General features: G+C 42.9%; 1 protein-coding gene across 3 annotated transcripts; it reads right to left on the reverse strand.

Moving 5' to 3' along the window:
* Positions 1-679: 679 nt before the first annotated feature.
* rtn4b (reticulon 4b) lies at positions 680-14,385 on the reverse strand. 3 transcript variants are annotated; one of them, XM_026224689.1, is made up of 9 exons: positions 13,431-14,385; positions 10,188-10,244; positions 7,928-9,181; positions 3,349-3,556; positions 3,086-3,224; positions 2,016-2,085; positions 1,856-1,902; positions 1,673-1,731; positions 680-1,297 (listed from the first exon to the last, which is right to left on the reverse strand). In XM_026224689.1, exons 1-9 carry the CDS (start codon positions 14,260-14,262, stop codon positions 1,255-1,257), a joined length of 2,709 nt encoding a protein of 902 aa, XP_026080474.1. In that variant the 5' UTR covers positions 14,263-14,385; the 3' UTR covers positions 680-1,254. The 3 variants fall into 3 exon arrangements, with proteins under 3 accessions (XP_026080474.1, XP_026080475.1, XP_026080476.1); XM_026224690.1 differs by lacking the exon at positions 7,928-9,181 and having other exon boundaries at positions 13,431-14,383; XM_026224691.1 differs by lacking the exons at positions 7,928-9,181; positions 10,188-10,244; positions 13,431-14,385 and adding an exon at positions 4,515-4,619.
* Between the last annotated feature and the right edge of the window lie 3,103 nt (positions 14,386-17,488).

Genomic DNA, 17,488 nt, shown 5'->3' on the forward strand with positions numbered 1-17,488 from the left:
GTGCACAGAAAGTATTCTTGTAGCTTCATAGAATGATGATGTCCTTGCTATGTTTCTGGGCCTGGGAACATTAGCTCCATTACTGTCTACGGAGGGTCAGAGATCTCTCAAACTTCATCAGAAATATCTTAATTAGTTTTCTGAAGATGAATGCAGGTCTTATCACAGCAGATTCTACAGCGGTGATTGAATCTATCGTGTGTTCGGATGAGCTCAGGCTCCAGAGAGTAGAGAGAATGACCGAACACATTATTGAGACGGATCTACCCTCCCTTCAACATTCACACTCGTCACGGATTAACCCAGAATAGGAAATCCAGATCCTTGAAGAAATATATAAGTGTGAGGAACTGAGATTAATGCTACTGCACAATGATTATAGAGCCAGAGACTAATGCAGAACAGGAACACAAAGTGCGGAGGCATGATGTAGCATTAAAAAATAGAAGAACTTAAAGATCTACTCAAAATTAGTTTACAATCTTTAGATATTTCATCTAGTTGTCAAAGCCACCATTCTCATTTTTGAGTACTAAAATAAACAACATAAACCTATATGGTGTTTTAAAAACCTAAATCAACAAAAGCACACAACACAACTGCTCCTAGAGCCGTGTCCGTATACGAGAGACCGCATTAACACTGAAGTATTAACACAATAATCTCACACAGACACTGACTGATCTACAAGCTTTATTGGTTCTCATTAACATCTCAAAATGCATTCACAGAGTTCAGACAACGGGACGCGTTTCATTCAGTTATTAGCATGGCAAACGCTGCTCGCTTTAGCAATCGGTCCAGAGATAAATAGATTTAAATACAATAACTTCTGTTGAGGAAGCTTCATGTAAACGTGTTCATCCAGAGATGATCCTGCAGGGGAGCTCAAATGTTCTGATATCTAGAAAAGTTGCTAAGATAAGAGAGTATGACAGAGAAACTCCAGTCAATCAAGTAAAATCACAGTCATAGGAACTTAAACGTCACAAAAAGCCAATACTGGTACTCTTCAACTTCCTTCATTAAAAAGGAAAGCAGACCTGAAGTGCATTTCATTTTCTGAAGGATCAAAACCACATTTCTCAGACATTAAACATTATATTTAATTTATTCTGCAACCAGTGTTTCACAATCAGTATCAGAGCAACTTGATGAAGATGCAGTCATGAGAATGAACCGAAGAGTGAGGAAAACAGACAGAGACAGAGACAGAGCCGAAGATGATGAGAGGAGATCAGAGCTGGTCCACAATCACTCCGACTTCTTCTTCGCTCCTGGAACCTTGGCCTGAATCCTGGGACACACACACACACACACACACGCACACACAGTCATACACAGACGTTACTATGACTCCATCACCACTGATAACAGATCATCCTTCAATGTAATCTACAAACAAGCATCTCCTTGCTAGCTACTTGGAATAAATGTCAATTTAGTTAAATACTAATTACCAAATCACAGCATCAGAATAACCCACAGCAGAAAGCTGAGGACTGAGGCAGACCACGCCGGCTGAGGTCTGAATTCTGATTCTAGCTTAGGTCTAATTCCAATTTAACACTTGTCAGTTAACAAACATGAGGTTTCAATCAGGGATAAACTCCAGAACGAGTGTCTAGCCCCCCCCACTCTAAATAAACCCTCATCAATGAGCTTGACTTACTGGCCCATGCCATCCTTCACACGGCTCTTCAGCGTCAAAATGAACTGATCGATCTGAGCCTGCAGGGGAGACAGAACATGACCATCACACGCACACACACACACACACACACACACGCACACACACACATGCACACACACACATGCACACACACACACACACACACACACACACACACATTACCTGATGTCTCTCATAGACTATTGGGCCGCTGAAAGCTCCAATCAGTCCTGCAGCACAGGAGACAATAAAACACCACTGGATGTAATTATGGCTCATCTATGATCAAGAGCTCATAATAAAGCATGTACAGAAGGAAGTAAGAGCGAGTCCGTGACCTTACCGAGAATGAGCAGCGTGAGTCCGTTAAACCAGGCACCCACATGTGTGAGGACCCACAGAAACACAGCGAACTGGAGAAGAAACAGAAGATGTTCACTGTCTGACAGATCAAGACCGAGACAAACATCACTGATCTGCACAGACACACTGCACACTCGTGAGGAAAGAAGAGGTGCTCACACTATATATTAACAATACAGAGTAAATCAGGGTTTAGTATTATTATAGGGATTGATATTACGATACAATCTTGTATCTTTGCAATGAAACTCGTCGATATGATCGTTGTTATTATGAGAATATAGTCACGTGACCGCATTATCCTTTATGTGCTCGGTTACAGGACGCTTGGAAAATGGTTTTTTGACTGGCATGGTGCCCAGAGCAGAATGAATTTCAGCAGTAATGGATCTGGTAGAGAGGTAGAGCTGGATGTCATCAGCGTAGCAGTGGAAGTGCAGAATATGATGATCTGAGACCATCAAGGGAAAGCATGTGAAGGGGAATAGAAGGGGGCTGCGCACCGAACCCTGGGGAACACCTTGAGATACAGTGGCTGTGGAGGAGGTAAAAAGACTAACTGCTGTCCGTTTGTCAGATGTGACCCGTGCCAGGATGGGAGAGAAGAATGGTAGGATTGAAAAGCTGCAGAAGGATGTTGTGGAAACCAGTCTGAAGAAAGAAGGCTATGGCTCTAACAATAATTCTATTCTTTTTGGCAGAAAGGAGAGAGCAGAGATGGCTGAGAAGTTGCCCATGATTTTTGAAGAACTGATAGTTGAAGGATGAAAAGAGCCAGTTTAAGTGTTTGTGTGACTGAACTAGAACTGAAGGAAGCAATAGTGATTTCAGCGAGGAGAAAACAGGAAAAATCCTTGAAACTATTAAATGAGATAGGATCTCAAAGTCACAAATGTTTGTAATGACATGAGGGGAAATGACTGTTGACAGATTTATAAATTTCAGGTGAACTATGTCTTTAAATATATAAGTTAATAAAAGTATTTCTCCTCATAACTTACTTAAACATCTACTTGAGTCAAATTAAATGTTTAGGTTATACACTCAGACCTTCAGCGAGTCGATCATGTCCTCCACCAGAAACAGACGCCGCAGCTCCTTCACTGCACCGTTGATCCGCCTCAGAACCACGTCACTGTGCCTCTGCACCATATCCTTAGACAGAGCTACATCCTGATCCAGGTACCGTCTGTGAAAAATCATCGTTCACTCAAGAACAGCAGCTATTGATCTCAATTATGAGGGCACTCAAAGGGGTAGGGGACTAGGGGTCTAGACCACACACACACTCGCGGTTTCTGCTCTGAACTCACTTGAATGGATGCCCCTCATCAGACTTCTGGACGGCCTGCAGAACTCCCCTGTATGTCCTGAAGAGGAGGGTGAGGGTCAGCAGGGCCAGGGTGGAGTAGGACAGGACACTGATGATGCTGTAGCTGAGGAGGGAGAGCAGGAAGAAGAGACTGCAGCCGAACACCAGCCCACTGGCCCTCACGTCCCTCCAGTACAGCAGCTCCAGCACTGAAACACACACACACACACACGTCAGCGACGGGATGGACAGAAGCAGAGAATGAGACGGGCACATGCAGATGATGTGACTGATGCCGGTCCATGATAAACATGTGTTTACGGTCACTCTACCATCACTCTCAGTCTTCTGCTGCTTAGATAGACAACATTACCTCAATCTATACTCCAAACATCACCACATTCAAGATCACTTTACAAAGGTATGTGGTCAAGCAGTGATTATTTGACCACATTTACTTCTCAGAAGTTAATGTCTGTGTGTATACACAGGCACACACACACACACACACACACACACAGAGCAACAACAACTCATCTGAGACATTCTGGTTCATCTGTGAAACTGTCTTAACAGGAGACCATCATTTCCCATCATTTCACAGTTTACTATTGTAAACAATTTCTTCCAAAATACTGAGCCATCAAAAAAAAATGGATCTCCTTCAAGCAGAGCAACCCTTACTCAATGCACCATGATAGAACCATGTTTCTGGGCACTATAGTGTGCCGGACACACCCCGCTGACCCTTCACACGATGAGCTCATCACCTCACAATCATCTGCTAAAGTCCAGCAGACAGGCGCCTGGCTCCAGACCTATGTTAGACCACGCTGGAGCTGACTCACGCACTGGTTTAACATTTTACAAGACACAGCAGCAAATCATTAACAAGGACTACTCCTGCCCCACCGCACCCAGGACCTTTGTCCAGATTATCTGTGTGATACTGACTCTCTCCAGGAGCACAGGTCAGCTCTGTCACCGCAGCACTCTCTGCTCAAGCCCTGCATTCAAGCTCACGCTCAACTCCTCGTCTCCAGAACGCTACGGACAGCACAGCGTCAGACACACACACACACACACACACACACACACACACATGAACAGCGCAGCTGAAGGAACAGCACTCCAGCATCAGAAGTGAGTGAGAGAGTGCTGCTGTACCCTTGTGCTTCCAGTGCAGCGCGGGCTCAGACGTCTGCTCCATGCTGCGGTGTCACAGTGACTGGAGATCAGGAGATCAGAGCACAGTTATAGCAGCGAGAGGAGGAGGAGGAGGAGATAAACACACCACTCGGCTAAACGTGAAACACAGCTCCTCTCACACACCACCTACAAAATTATCTCTCAACTTTCTGGGATTTTATCGATAACTATAATTAGACTATATTTATCTGAGTGTGTTACTGTGCTGATATCTTGCCGTGGACAGCTGACTCCTCAATTTTTGATGTTCTTTATGTTCTGTGTGGTCAGCTCACAGCAGTAATAAAAAATATTATTTTCCAATAAGTCTAAATTGATTTGTACGTTTTATGGGTATTTTAACCTTTATAAAGCCATTTAATAAAAATCTGTATCAAATTCCTACACGTAATCAGTCAGTTAGAATAAGACAGTTGGGCTGTTACCAAGCAAATTAAATCAGTATCGGGGGGGGGGGGGGGGGGGGGTTAGGACAATTCCGAGAGCCCCTGACCCAACAAATAGGTAAAAACTAATTTAATTTTTTTTATTACATTATACACTTATATAAACCATCATCATTGAGTATATTTAAAATAATAATAAAATGTATGATGTCTTTGATTTTACTTATTTTGGCAATAAAAGTTAAATATCACCATTGACCAAAAAAATAAAACCTCCATATTGACGGACCACCCCCTGTATCTGCATGAAATGGTTTGGTCCTGCTTAGCGCGCTCATCACTGATGCGGTTTAGTTAGTTGCAGACAGTCAATCAATGCACGGCGCGCTAGCAGTGTTAATATCGTTAACGAAGACTACGACGAAAAATATCCCTAACGAACATTTTTTATGTGACTAAGACTAATGTTGATGAGCTAAAAATAATATCTGATGACGAGATTAATGCAGCGTTTTCGTTAACTAGACGAGACTGGACTATAATGTTATTTGAGGACTACCGGACACTCAGAATGCATCCTATAGGCTACAGTCTTTCAAAATGTGCTCACGGTCATTGGATTGCGATCGGATAAGGGCCGTTTGTATAGTATCTAGTCAGTATAACAGCCGCAGTGGATGGATGGACTAATAAAACATGAACTAGCGATCTGAAACAATGGCCTCAGCACCCGAAGGGGTAGGGATGAGGTGACCAGATGCCCCCTTTTTCCTGGGAGTCACAATTCGTTGTCAATTAGCTTAAAGTGAGTGAATAGGCGGAGTCACGCTGATAGAAGTGCTCTCTCTCTCTCTCTCTCTCTCTCTCCGCACGCGCACTCTCAATTTCCTCAGCGCTCAAATACACACACAACAGTCCACATGTTTATCGTAAATACAGTAGGTTATGGATTAAGTGAACGTGAACAGGTGTGTGAAAACAATGTGTGTCAATATTTAATGCATGCCTTCCTTCTTAAAAGGACAGCATTCCAAATTAGACACCTATGTCATAAATTTTAACCAACAAAAGACGTTAATGTATACATGTTAAGTAAAACCTACAGTATCTGAAAAATGAGTTTAATTTGTATCTCTATTGTTTTTGTCTTATTGTGCTTCTTTAATATATATAAAATGAAAATTGTCATAATTTATCCAAGATTTTCCAAATGTATTCCTTGATTGAAATTTCTCACAAGCTTAAATGATTTGGTCTAAAGAGAGAAGAATTAATGATTATTTTAATTTGAAAACTACATATAAATTAGCTACCACTGTGACTCCAGGGAGGCATACGTGCCTTTCACCCCGTTACGACTTGATGAACCACTCAAACGATTTTGGAAACATTATTTTAAGGTAAAAAATGTTTTGTAGTGTTGCTTTAAGGACATTTTTATGGTGAACTGCATACTGTATGCAGACTTGCATTTACAAATCACCAGCAGTAAATACTGTGCTAGCACTAGTACTGAACTACAAGCAGCAAGACGGTTGCAAGCCTTTGATTAGAGTTATGTAAAGCTTTTGATGGGACAGTTAGGTCCTAGAGATGTGGAGACAACAGCTGCGCGGAGGGGGCCCAATTAGATTTCTTTGTCATAGGGCCCAAAATTCCTGGCAGCGCCCCTGGTTCACACACTGTTTAACCCTAGGTTGATTAATTCAGAAACAAAACACTGTCATGTTGCTCAGAGACACAAAACAGTGCTGTGTTTGGAATTATTTTTCGCATCTTGCACAGCGTCTCTTCTTGTCTGAAGCACATGTCCAAAGCGCATGCATGCACACAGAGACGGCGCGCCAACACAAAGAGTTAATTTATCTTTCGCATCTTCTCATATTTGAACGGACACATACACACAGAATTACTTAAATAATACCAGTCTCAATGATCATTCTCGTAAAAGCAGTAGGTTATATTTTAAATGAATGTAAACAGCTGAGAAAGAAATCAGATGTGTATCATTATACTGGATCCTTGGGGTCGGATTTAAAGGGCTATAAATACGTGCTGCTGAATAGGTCACTGATGTTAATCAAACAACAAAACCGCTATAACAAAGATTAATCTAAATTCAAATATTTTAAGATATAATTGAAATTGATTTTATACACTTTAAGCAATATCGTATCGCATATCCAATATCGCATTTTTTAACAAGGCATCGCATATCGCATTTTTCTTCAATATCGCACAATCCTAGCACGCGCACATGTGCTAGTCTAAGCTACTATACATCATATCATGTATGCTTGCTCTCTGTAGGTGCATTTTGATAGTTTTTTGCTAAATACACGAGTGTCGAGAATTGCACATCGTTAAAAAAACTAATTACGATATCACAGACAATATTTTTAGCACACCTGTACAGCTACACATACTGAACTTACGAATCTGAATCCACACTATAAATGTGTGAACAGACACTCCCGCTCAAACTGCACGCTCTCCATCTATACTCTAGACAAACCTGCAAGAGCGGGTGTAAAGTCCATTCTGATTGAGACTAATGAGCAGTGTTCGTGCTCTGTAAACAGTGATCCAGCTCTTCCTGCTGCAGTGCTTCATCACGGCTGAAAAACATGCTGAAAAGAGCCTCGTATGAACCCTCAACGCTACTACAGTCAATCCATTCACTAATGCTCACATTTATATGTGAAAAAATAATCCTGATTGCAATATGACAGCAAGTAGTCAATCATAAACCAATTGTATTGTTATATTGGGACACTGTTGGTGGGACACTGAACAAATCAAAGGGAAAGGTGATCAAGCAAACAGAGTCATAACCCAACATCATGCCATGCCAAAGGTGAGATGCATGAGACACACGACAATGAAGGGAATAAAGGACAAAACACAAATGATGAAGGTACACGGACAGAAAATGATGGGTAAATGAAAAGGTCCGGTGAAGATGGCGGTCTGAGCTGAATTTACCTGCCGCTGCGCTCAGATCACACATGCTGCCTTCAGCTTCCTTCTCCTCAGATCCAGGTTTATCCTCTGGAGGACAGATTACAGGAGCTGGGGAGAGGTCCTGGATATCAGACTCCAGGACCGCTTTACCTCTCACAGGACAAGGTTTGTCTGATGCCTGGGTGAGGATATGGTAAGAGCTTTTTTGGTCTGCGGCTTCGATCGTAGGCGTGTGATCTGCTGCCTCCTGAGGCTCAAGTTTAGGAGATCCATCTTCATCCTGTGACATCTCTGAGGGTTTACTGAAGGCCAGGCTATCTTGCATTTCCAGAAACTCCTCAGTGGCCGCTCGTGGAGGCCGCTCAACAAACTCGAACTCTTCAGACGAAACCTCCTGCTCCGATGCCTCCTCAGCAGTGTCCATCGCCCCCTGGGTGGCTCGCCGCTCCTGCGTGACTGCATCCAGCACCGGAGAGAAGGAGTCTGCAGACAGACTTTCAGAATCAGATGGCTCCCCGGGGAAGCCGAGACACTCGAATCGGTCAGCCGTCTGAACTGCGGTCTGGCTGGTCACCTCTTTGTCCTCCAGAACATCATCACTCTTTGGAGGCACGTCGGTCTCTTTCACAAGATCAAAAGCAGTGAAACTTTGCTTGGAGTTGTTCTCCGCCTCCAGCTTTGCCCTCTCCACAGCTCTGGCCTCCGTCTCCTCAGCCATCTCCTTCAGCAGCAAGTTCTTGCAGTCAAACTCAAAGGTATTGTTAACAGGGAATGGGGAATTTGGGGAATCGTCCACACTTTTGTGAACTGGGCTGAAATCAGGGCTTCCTTCTGATGAGCCCGAGTCCAGTTTTTCAGGGTTCAGCGGAGAAGATTTGAGAATATCTGGGAGAGATGTTGGTCTGTCATCAGATGCCATGTTGATGTTTGAAAAAAGGTCGGATAGTGCATTCGAAAGAGAGACCGGCGCATCAGCATCGGTCTCTGGTTTGAGCTCCTCTGGTGGCACATGGCCATCCTCGTACGCGTCCTGCACCAGGTCTGGAGACGGACTCTCAGACACCTCCACTGATCTCCTGGCAGCGGTGGTCTCCTCGAGACCATCACTCACCGGGGGGAATGCCTGGAATGGACTCTTTTTTGTTTCGAACGTGAAGTCATCATCAGACTGGCTCAGCACATCCGGGTCGAATGCTGCCGAGTCCTTATGTCCCAACGGATCCATAGCAAGACTAGCGCTGGCCCGTGAAGCTACTGGTGGATAATCGCAGTGGTCTGCGGGATCAGAGTGAGACTGTGGTTAACCAGAGCCTGGGACACGGATGATCCTGTGAGGATTCACAGTCTTCAAACTAAACTCATTTATGACTACTCAAGGTGAGATTCTGATTTCCAAGAGCTTGATCATATTTCTAGACCATTTCTTCTTCAGTAAAAGCATCTGCTTTTCTCTCTAAAATCTATTTATACATATCTGCAGTGAAATAATTAAATATGATGACGCTAACTGAGGCTTGCTGTAAAGATAAGCTGATGCAAAGCATCATAGGCTTCTCTCGCTACAAGGGAAAACAGGAGGAATGCAGAACAATCCACCATTTGAAAGCTTTCAAATCAAGACTAACAACAAGCATTTCATCCATTCCAGGATCACATTATACAGCAGGACTGACTCTGCATTAGGGCTGTCAAAAGTGCCAGTGTTTTAATACCAGAAAAAGATCACAATAATGCAGTTTTCCCATGCTATTGGAAGTAAACTCAATTTGGTACATGGGTGCCGTAGTTACCAATGGTATTTTAAAGAAGGCTTGGCTTGTGAATGTCAGTAATGTTATACTGATGCTGCTTTGAAACCTTCCTGATACATGAGCTCCTCCAAGCACAGAAACGTCCGAATCTGCCACCGGATATGATCCGACTGAACCCGGAGGAGCTCACAGTCCAAACAACAAGACATCATGGTCTTAATGTTACTATTTATACAAGCATCTAGAGTTAGTCGAGTTCAAAATGATGGAATGTGCTTAACTGCAGTTCAGTCTTTATAGTGGCATTACTATGACTGAAAATCAACAGTTCACTGGTACTGGTCTCATGACAACCCTAGTCCAGTTCAGTGAAAATCAAGCAAGTCTGTCACTACTTGTTCTGATTAGGTTACTTCAGTTGTTAACTGACAAGAGATTACATTTACATCACTCACCACTGGTCAAATGTCACCCTGAATGCAAACAATCAAACGGCAACACGACAACACAGCAGCAAAGCTGAAACGTACCTGAAGAAAACTGAAGGAGAGCAGGAGCGACGGCAGCAGCAGAGGGTTCGGGTTCACCTGAAAAACAGTTAGGAGAGTTACACACAACACTGGCTCAAGCCCTGCTCAGAGATCAGTTACACCTTCACAGGGACTGCCGTCTGAATCAGGGTCCGTCTCTCAAAACATCCAAGGCTAGCGCGATAAACATCCGCTTCAGGAGTGTAGCAGCAGGAGCTGTTTTTTTGTGGTAGAAATTAAAAACTATTTATTATATTAAAAATAGTAAATTAAAATGGTGAAAATGACACTGTGTTTTTGCATGGTTTACTAATCTATACAGAATAAAATCAGCAGCCTACAGCTTTACCCAGTGCACAGTCATATCAAAGGTTTTTCAACAACACTTACACTCCTTCTGAAGCTTCGAGAAGTGCAGAATGACATCTGAATTCGTTTGAGCAGAGAATATATTAAACTACTTAAGTGCTACGGGTTTAACATGACAGCATCTTTACAGCAAGCTAGTTTTATTTCCACTTCGTCAAGCATCAAACCATGAAAGTGTGTGTGTGTGTGTGAGGGAGAGAGAGAGAGAGAGAAAGGGGAATGTGAAAAATTTTCATTTAATGATAGAACTTTAGTAATTTGAATTTAAATTTGGAAACCATATACACTGAACAAAATTATAAATGCAACAGTTTTGTTTTTGCCCCCATTTTTCATGAGCTGAACTGAATTTGTGAACTATTGTTCACAAATCTGTCTAAATCTGTGTTCGTGAGCACTTCTCCTTTACTCCTCACAGGTGTGGCTTATCAAGATCTGATTAGACAGCACGATTATTGCACAGGTGTGTCTTAGGCTGGCCACAATAAAAGGTCAGATGCTCATGAATTGACTCTCAGAGCAGTTCTGCAGATGTTCTTCGTGTGTTTACGTCCAGTGCGGTAGCCTGGGAAGTTTGTGTGCCTTGGGAATCATAAGCCCCTTTCACACGGTGATTCTGGATAATACACAGGTAATGTGTTCCAGCAGTTGTTCCCGGGGCGCTAGATTTTATGCGTTCACACACGACCCGTAACGACACGTGACATCAGGGCGTGAGGTGTACTGTACGAGTAGAAAATACTAGACACGTTAACTTTCACTGAAGCTGGTGAACGATCTCAGCTTCAGCACAGATAGTGAGGAACTAACTGATCTCTGCTTCATCACAGTTTGCACATATTTGTTTATTCGCTAATGTTGATCTGCTTCAAAACATCTGGTAAAAGAGTCGCGTGATAACGTGCACCATCACTACGACACACTCTTTGCTTGTCTGCGTTCACACAGAAGGCAATCCAGAAATTTTCCAGGACCAACGTGCTGTGTGAAAGAGGCTTTAATTTTTGTAACTAAAGCCAGGGTAACACTTATTTAAGCTCCAGCAGAGATCATAAACATGAGTACGTCTTTTTTTATTTATCTACTTGTATTAGTTTTCACACAAAATGTACACATTTTACTAGTTGGACTTTTTCCAAACTATAATTCCTGACTAAATGTATAATCAAGTGAAACATTATGAAGTTTCATTCACATCATCTAAATGTTTTACTGTACTACTGTATCAGTGACCATCACAATAATGTTCACTCAAACTGATTCGCTGAAATCAAAACAGGGATGAGGTGAGTGCCAGCCAATGAGATTGTTGTTTGCGCATTAGCTCCGCCCACTACCAGAAAAAACAGCAGTTCTTAAATCCAAAAGGAAATCTGTTATTTTGACAAGAAAATGCAACAAACAATATTGTTTACATGTCACGTGTTAGTTCTGCATGTATGTAAGACTCTCGGGAGTCATGCACCTTTACATTAGCGTTTACTGTTCGTCTAATACAGGTGCACTGCACATCCATTCAGAGGAACTGAAAGATAGAGAGAACTCTAAAGCACTAGAATGAAAATATATCTGTGCTAAACTTATACTTAGCCTCCAGCTCACACACGGGCTAATACTAGACACCATTTAGTCACCCAGAGTGAACCTTTAGTTGCATATGTAAGTGATTTAATCACAATGTAGAGGCTTGATTTAATTATCAAATAACATTATCATTGACTTCAGTCTGGCCAGAGTTCAAGCACTCTCAAAATCTCCCATTAAAATCTGAAGCGGTTTACAGGGTGGAACGAATCTCTTACATCTTAAACACATCTGCGCTTCGTTGTTTCTGATTGAATTAACTGGCCAGAGAGCAGAATTCAGTCAGCGACTAGCGCAGTGAGAACATTACTCTGGTGTTTCAGCGATGACTCATCTAGACGCCTCTGATTGGTCATTGCATTCATAAGCTCAACAGAATCGTCTGTGATTGGTTATAATGTGCAACGCTGTAAAAACACCTCTGTCTCTGGCTCAGCACCAGCCAGTGAACACAGATCTGAGTTTAGCAACACATCAGACCCGTGTCATTCTATCAAATATAAAAAATATTATTCAGATATTTTTGTCTTTTGGAAGCTGCATTCAAAATGCGCCAGGCTCGGAGATCTGTGGGGCGTGTCATCACCTATAAACCTCATCAAATGATCAAAGGCTTTGAATGAAAAACACTGAGATGCAGGAAAAACCTTGATGTAATCAGTTACTACCCAGCTCTGTGTAAAGATCTTCACATGCAATCATCTAATGCTCTCTCTATATACTGCAGTCATAAAGTCATATATAAATAAACATAAAAACATCATATAATAGATAGATAGATGTTTATATAAATATACTTGAAGCCTTAAATGAACAACTAACACAAATATACATATGAAATATAATCTCTAGACTGAATGCTCCCGTCTCTGCGTGTCTTTGTCTCATGAGGAGCTGGGCCACACCGACTACATTCACAATCATACTGGCTAATACTCAAACAATACTACTGTCGAATACTCACACAATAATAACGCCCTCTAAAAATCCCATCAGTACCGTCGAATACTCACACAATAATAATAATGTCTAATACTCACACAATAATAACGCCCTCTAAAAATCCCATCAGTACCGTCGAATACTCACACAATAATAACGCCCTCTAAAAATCACAACAATATCGTCTAATAATCACACTAATACTGTCGAATACTCACACAATAATAACGCCGTCTAAAAATCACACAATAATTCAGTCTAATACTCCAAAAACAGCATGAAGCGTGTGATTATCGCCAGCGGTGATGCAGAACAGCCGCATCGAGGCAGGGACAGCGCGATACTCACGGGATGGTGACGGCTCTCGGTGCTCAGACGAGGCGTGTGTGCGGTTCTCCGGCTCGGGGTGAGATGCTGGGGGAGTCTCCTCCTCCTCCTCCCGCGGGGATCCGCTCTCCTCCCTCGGCTCCGGCTCACAGGAGGACGGGGCTCCAGGAGTCTCTGCTGCCGCTGCTGGAGTAAAGCTGTCTCCTGCTGGCTCTGGAGGACTAGTTTCCTCAGTAATCTGCCAAGTGCTGCTTATCTCAGCTATCTGGGTAACAGTCACGCTTTCTTCACTCTTCTGTGGAGCACTGGCGTTAATAGTTTCTTCAGTCATCTGTGCAGTACTAGTTACCTCAGTCTGCTGTGGAGCCGTTACTTCAGTCGTCTGTGGAATAATCGTTTCTTCAGCTTTCTGTGGAGCACTAGTTATCTCTGCCTTAGTAACGTTAGTTATCTCAGTCATCTGAGCAGCACTAGTTATCTCAGTCTGTGGAGCACTTGTTACCTCAGTTCTCTGTGGAAGAATAGTTTCTTCAGTTGTTTGTGGAGCACTAACGTTAGTTATCTCAGTCATCTGTGGAGCACTAGTTATCTCTGGAGTGGTAAGGTTAGTTATCTCAGTCATCTGTGGAGCACTAGTTATCTCTGCAGTGGTAAGGTTAGTTATCTCAGTAATCTGTGGAGCACTAGTTATCTCTGTAGTGGTAAGGTCAGTGTTCTCCGGTGGATCCTCCTCCGCGCTGCGCTGCGTCTCGTCTGCCGGCGTCGGAGCGATTGCAGCGGCTTCATTCATGATGATATCGCGCGGAGCTCCATCATCGGGTGCAGTGGAGGACACTTTATCTGCTTCTTCCATCTGGAATCTGCTCTTGATGCTCCAGACTCGAGTGTTGCGGCTGAGAGATGACAGTTTTCCGCAGCAGAGCTCAACGCAGCTGAAGTTCACACAGACTCCGCCAAAGTGACTAAGCGGAATACTGAGGAGAATTTCTTGACCAATCAGTAAACGCCACGGTTGAGTGATGTAACGAGTGGCCAATCGACAAGCAGAAGCGCGCTAAGCCCCACCCATAATCTGTTCAATGCACTTTTTTCCCCCACATGTTGGCTCTTTGTGCTGTGCTTTAGGTTTAACCTCATTACAGACGTGCACCACAGTAAACACACAAACACACTAAACTGATTCTGTACGTACTGAAACAGAGCAGGACGCATTTAATCTGAGCAGCACTGATAGTTGTGAATATCAGATCATCCTGATTTCATCCAGTTCACCCGGTTATTTTTTCTTTCTATTGTATTATTTGTTTAATATTAAATGAAAGAAAGAAAGACGTTCTGTGAAGCTGTGTATAGGCTGTGTGTTTGGTGTAGTATGTTGTGCTGTGTAGACAGAACTATATATAAATGTAAATGTATCCCACATGTGCTGCACATATATCTCACAGGTCATTTTTCAGATAGGTGCGCATGCCATCCGTGTGTGTACAGTAATATGCACACGTACAGTCTGATCTCTGAATGCTGGTGATTAGTATATTACTTTATAGCACACCGGTGTTGTTCTGCCAGCTCAGATAGCACAGCTCAGAGCCAGTCTCTCACACACACACACACACACACACACACACACACTGCTGGGAGTAAGGGAGTGGAAGAAGTATTCCCGTAATTACCTAATTTGCTTAAAATGACACATTCACAGTGATGTTCTGGTTATCAAGTGTTCATGACTGCATATTAAAGCCTATGATGTTCAGAATAAAAGTGAAGAAAGCGCCGCATCAGCTCAGTAATATGAGCTCTGGTACATGATTAAAGACACAAAACAAGTGAACCGCACAGATCTTCACTCCTAATATCAGCATGCGAGTGAGAGACTGATGTCTGTGTGAACTGAGCCGTCTCAGTAGACTGTGCAGTGTTCTTCTTCTGCTCTGGGCCTCTCGCTCGCTGTGATAAGAGACTAAAATAAGCTGAGCATCTGTCAGAGCTCTCAAGTGTGAGGACTGGGGCTCTCGCAGGGTCTTCTCCAGCCCCCGTCAATCACACACACACACACACACGTTACTGTTCTGAGTACACACACGCCTGTGCTCCTTCATCCAGGACACGCATGTTTGTGGCAGTGCTGTTCTGTGATCTCACATTCAGACGGCACGCAGATGCTGTCAGACATGAATAATCTGATGAACAAACATCTAATCGGCCGGCAGAGACCACGATGCTGTTTTGGTTCAGTGTTGAGCTATTTTCATTAGTGAGCAAAGAGATGGAATATCTGAGCATGTGAGCTCCTGCACATGAGCTGAACAGCTATATTTGATTTCATCAGTCATAGTCCTGAGAGAACAGACTATTCACCGCTGCTCCTGACCGAGCAGAGATACAGCAGCAGATACTCTGAGCTCCTGTCTGGTGATGGTCTCAGAGATGACAGGATAGATGTGTGCACGCTCACTGTTTTGAACTGAGATGTGGAGGTTTGCATCAGTGAGGCCTGGATTCACAGCAGGACTGAAAGTGTGGAGTCACTGTGCTGAGATGCACAAAAAGTGGAGTGAACGAAATAAAGTCCCTCTCTGACAGAGACACTCATAGGAAGGCAGAAATACTCAAAGTAGTGCTAGGTTAGATGTCATGCTGAGGAAACAGGGATGAAAGCGCGGCTGTGTATATATATATATATATCTCACATATACAGTAGCATGTGCTCTAAAACAAGCTCCTGGATCATGTGTCACTTTCACAACTCAATCATGAACTTACAGTTCTTCTGAAAGATAAGCTGAACAGCTGGTATGTTGTCAAACAATCTATTCAACACACTGTATTTCTGTCTGTCATAGATTAATTTTCATTCTTGCTCAAAAATAAATATGAAGCTGTCCTAACTAAGGTAAAGTAAGCCGAGCAGTATTTAAATGGCCACCGAACCTGTGTCACCAATGATATACAGATTTTTGCACTGCATGCAGTCTATGGCCTCTTCTGCTCTGTGTGAGCGCCACCAGGCCACAGCTTCATGTAACTGCAGCTCTAGGCACAGAAGCCTGGAGAATCCCAATGGCTTTCTGTCAAGAGGAGCAGGGTGATGATAACTTAATGGACGCTCTACAGAAACAGTGTATGTTATCAGTGCAGTGCTTTAATGTCAGTGATGAGAGCATGTTTATGATGTCACATGTACTTGTTTCAGTAGGACTTTTATTTTGAAAGATATTCACAGACTCCAGTCAGGAACTGGATCTGTCTTGTGTATGAAAATAAGTCTTCATATTGATTGAATGTTAATACTCCCATCATCTACAGCTGTGTTTGGATCTCTCCTTCCGGTTATAAGGTTATGTGTGTATGGAGACTCCTGGACCTTAGTGAAGGCTTCATCCGCTCCGAGCAGCTCTCTTTGTCTGGAGCCGCATCTCTCATGTTTGCTTTGGTTCCTCACAGTGGTTCCCAACCACGTTCCTGGAGGCCCCCAAACACTGCACACATGCATCTCTCCTTTGTCTGACACCCATTTCAGGTCTTGGAGTCTGTACTAATGTTCTGATGAGCTGCATCAGGTGTGTTTGATTAAAAAGACATGTAAAACCTGCAGTGTTGGGGGGCTCCAGGAACGTGGTTGGGAAACACATGTATTCACTGTGCACCTGTTCCCTTGCTCTGAGACTGCTCTTCTGTTCCTGTTATCTTCATGTAACTGCTGTTGAGAAATAAACAGATGAACATCAAATGCTGGTTCACTCTTTTAATCTGACAAGATAATGTATTTGCATTAGTTTGTGACTTCACCCTCTTAAATTCCTATAAAGTAAATCTTGTATGCAATTAACATGTTCTTCGAGGTTCAAGGATGGAACAGAAAACTGATTGTAACCTTATTTAAAGTCAAAGCATGGAAATAAAATACACGGAAAATAATACTATAAATATGATTTACAAGAAAAGTCTAAGTATAAAAATTAGTTTTAAAGCAAAGATGGAATTACACTAATCAGAGAAACCAATCTCTCCCAAGCAGAGAGTGCAGAAAGGGAAGAGGAGGAGCAAAGACAGGAAGTTAACATTAGCACTTAAGG

Source organism: Carassius auratus, chromosome 38 (genome assembly GCF_003368295.1).
Source record: "Carassius auratus strain Wakin chromosome 38, ASM336829v1, whole genome shotgun sequence".
NCBI classification, from domain to species: Eukaryota; Metazoa; Chordata; class Actinopteri; order Cypriniformes; family Cyprinidae; genus Carassius; species Carassius auratus.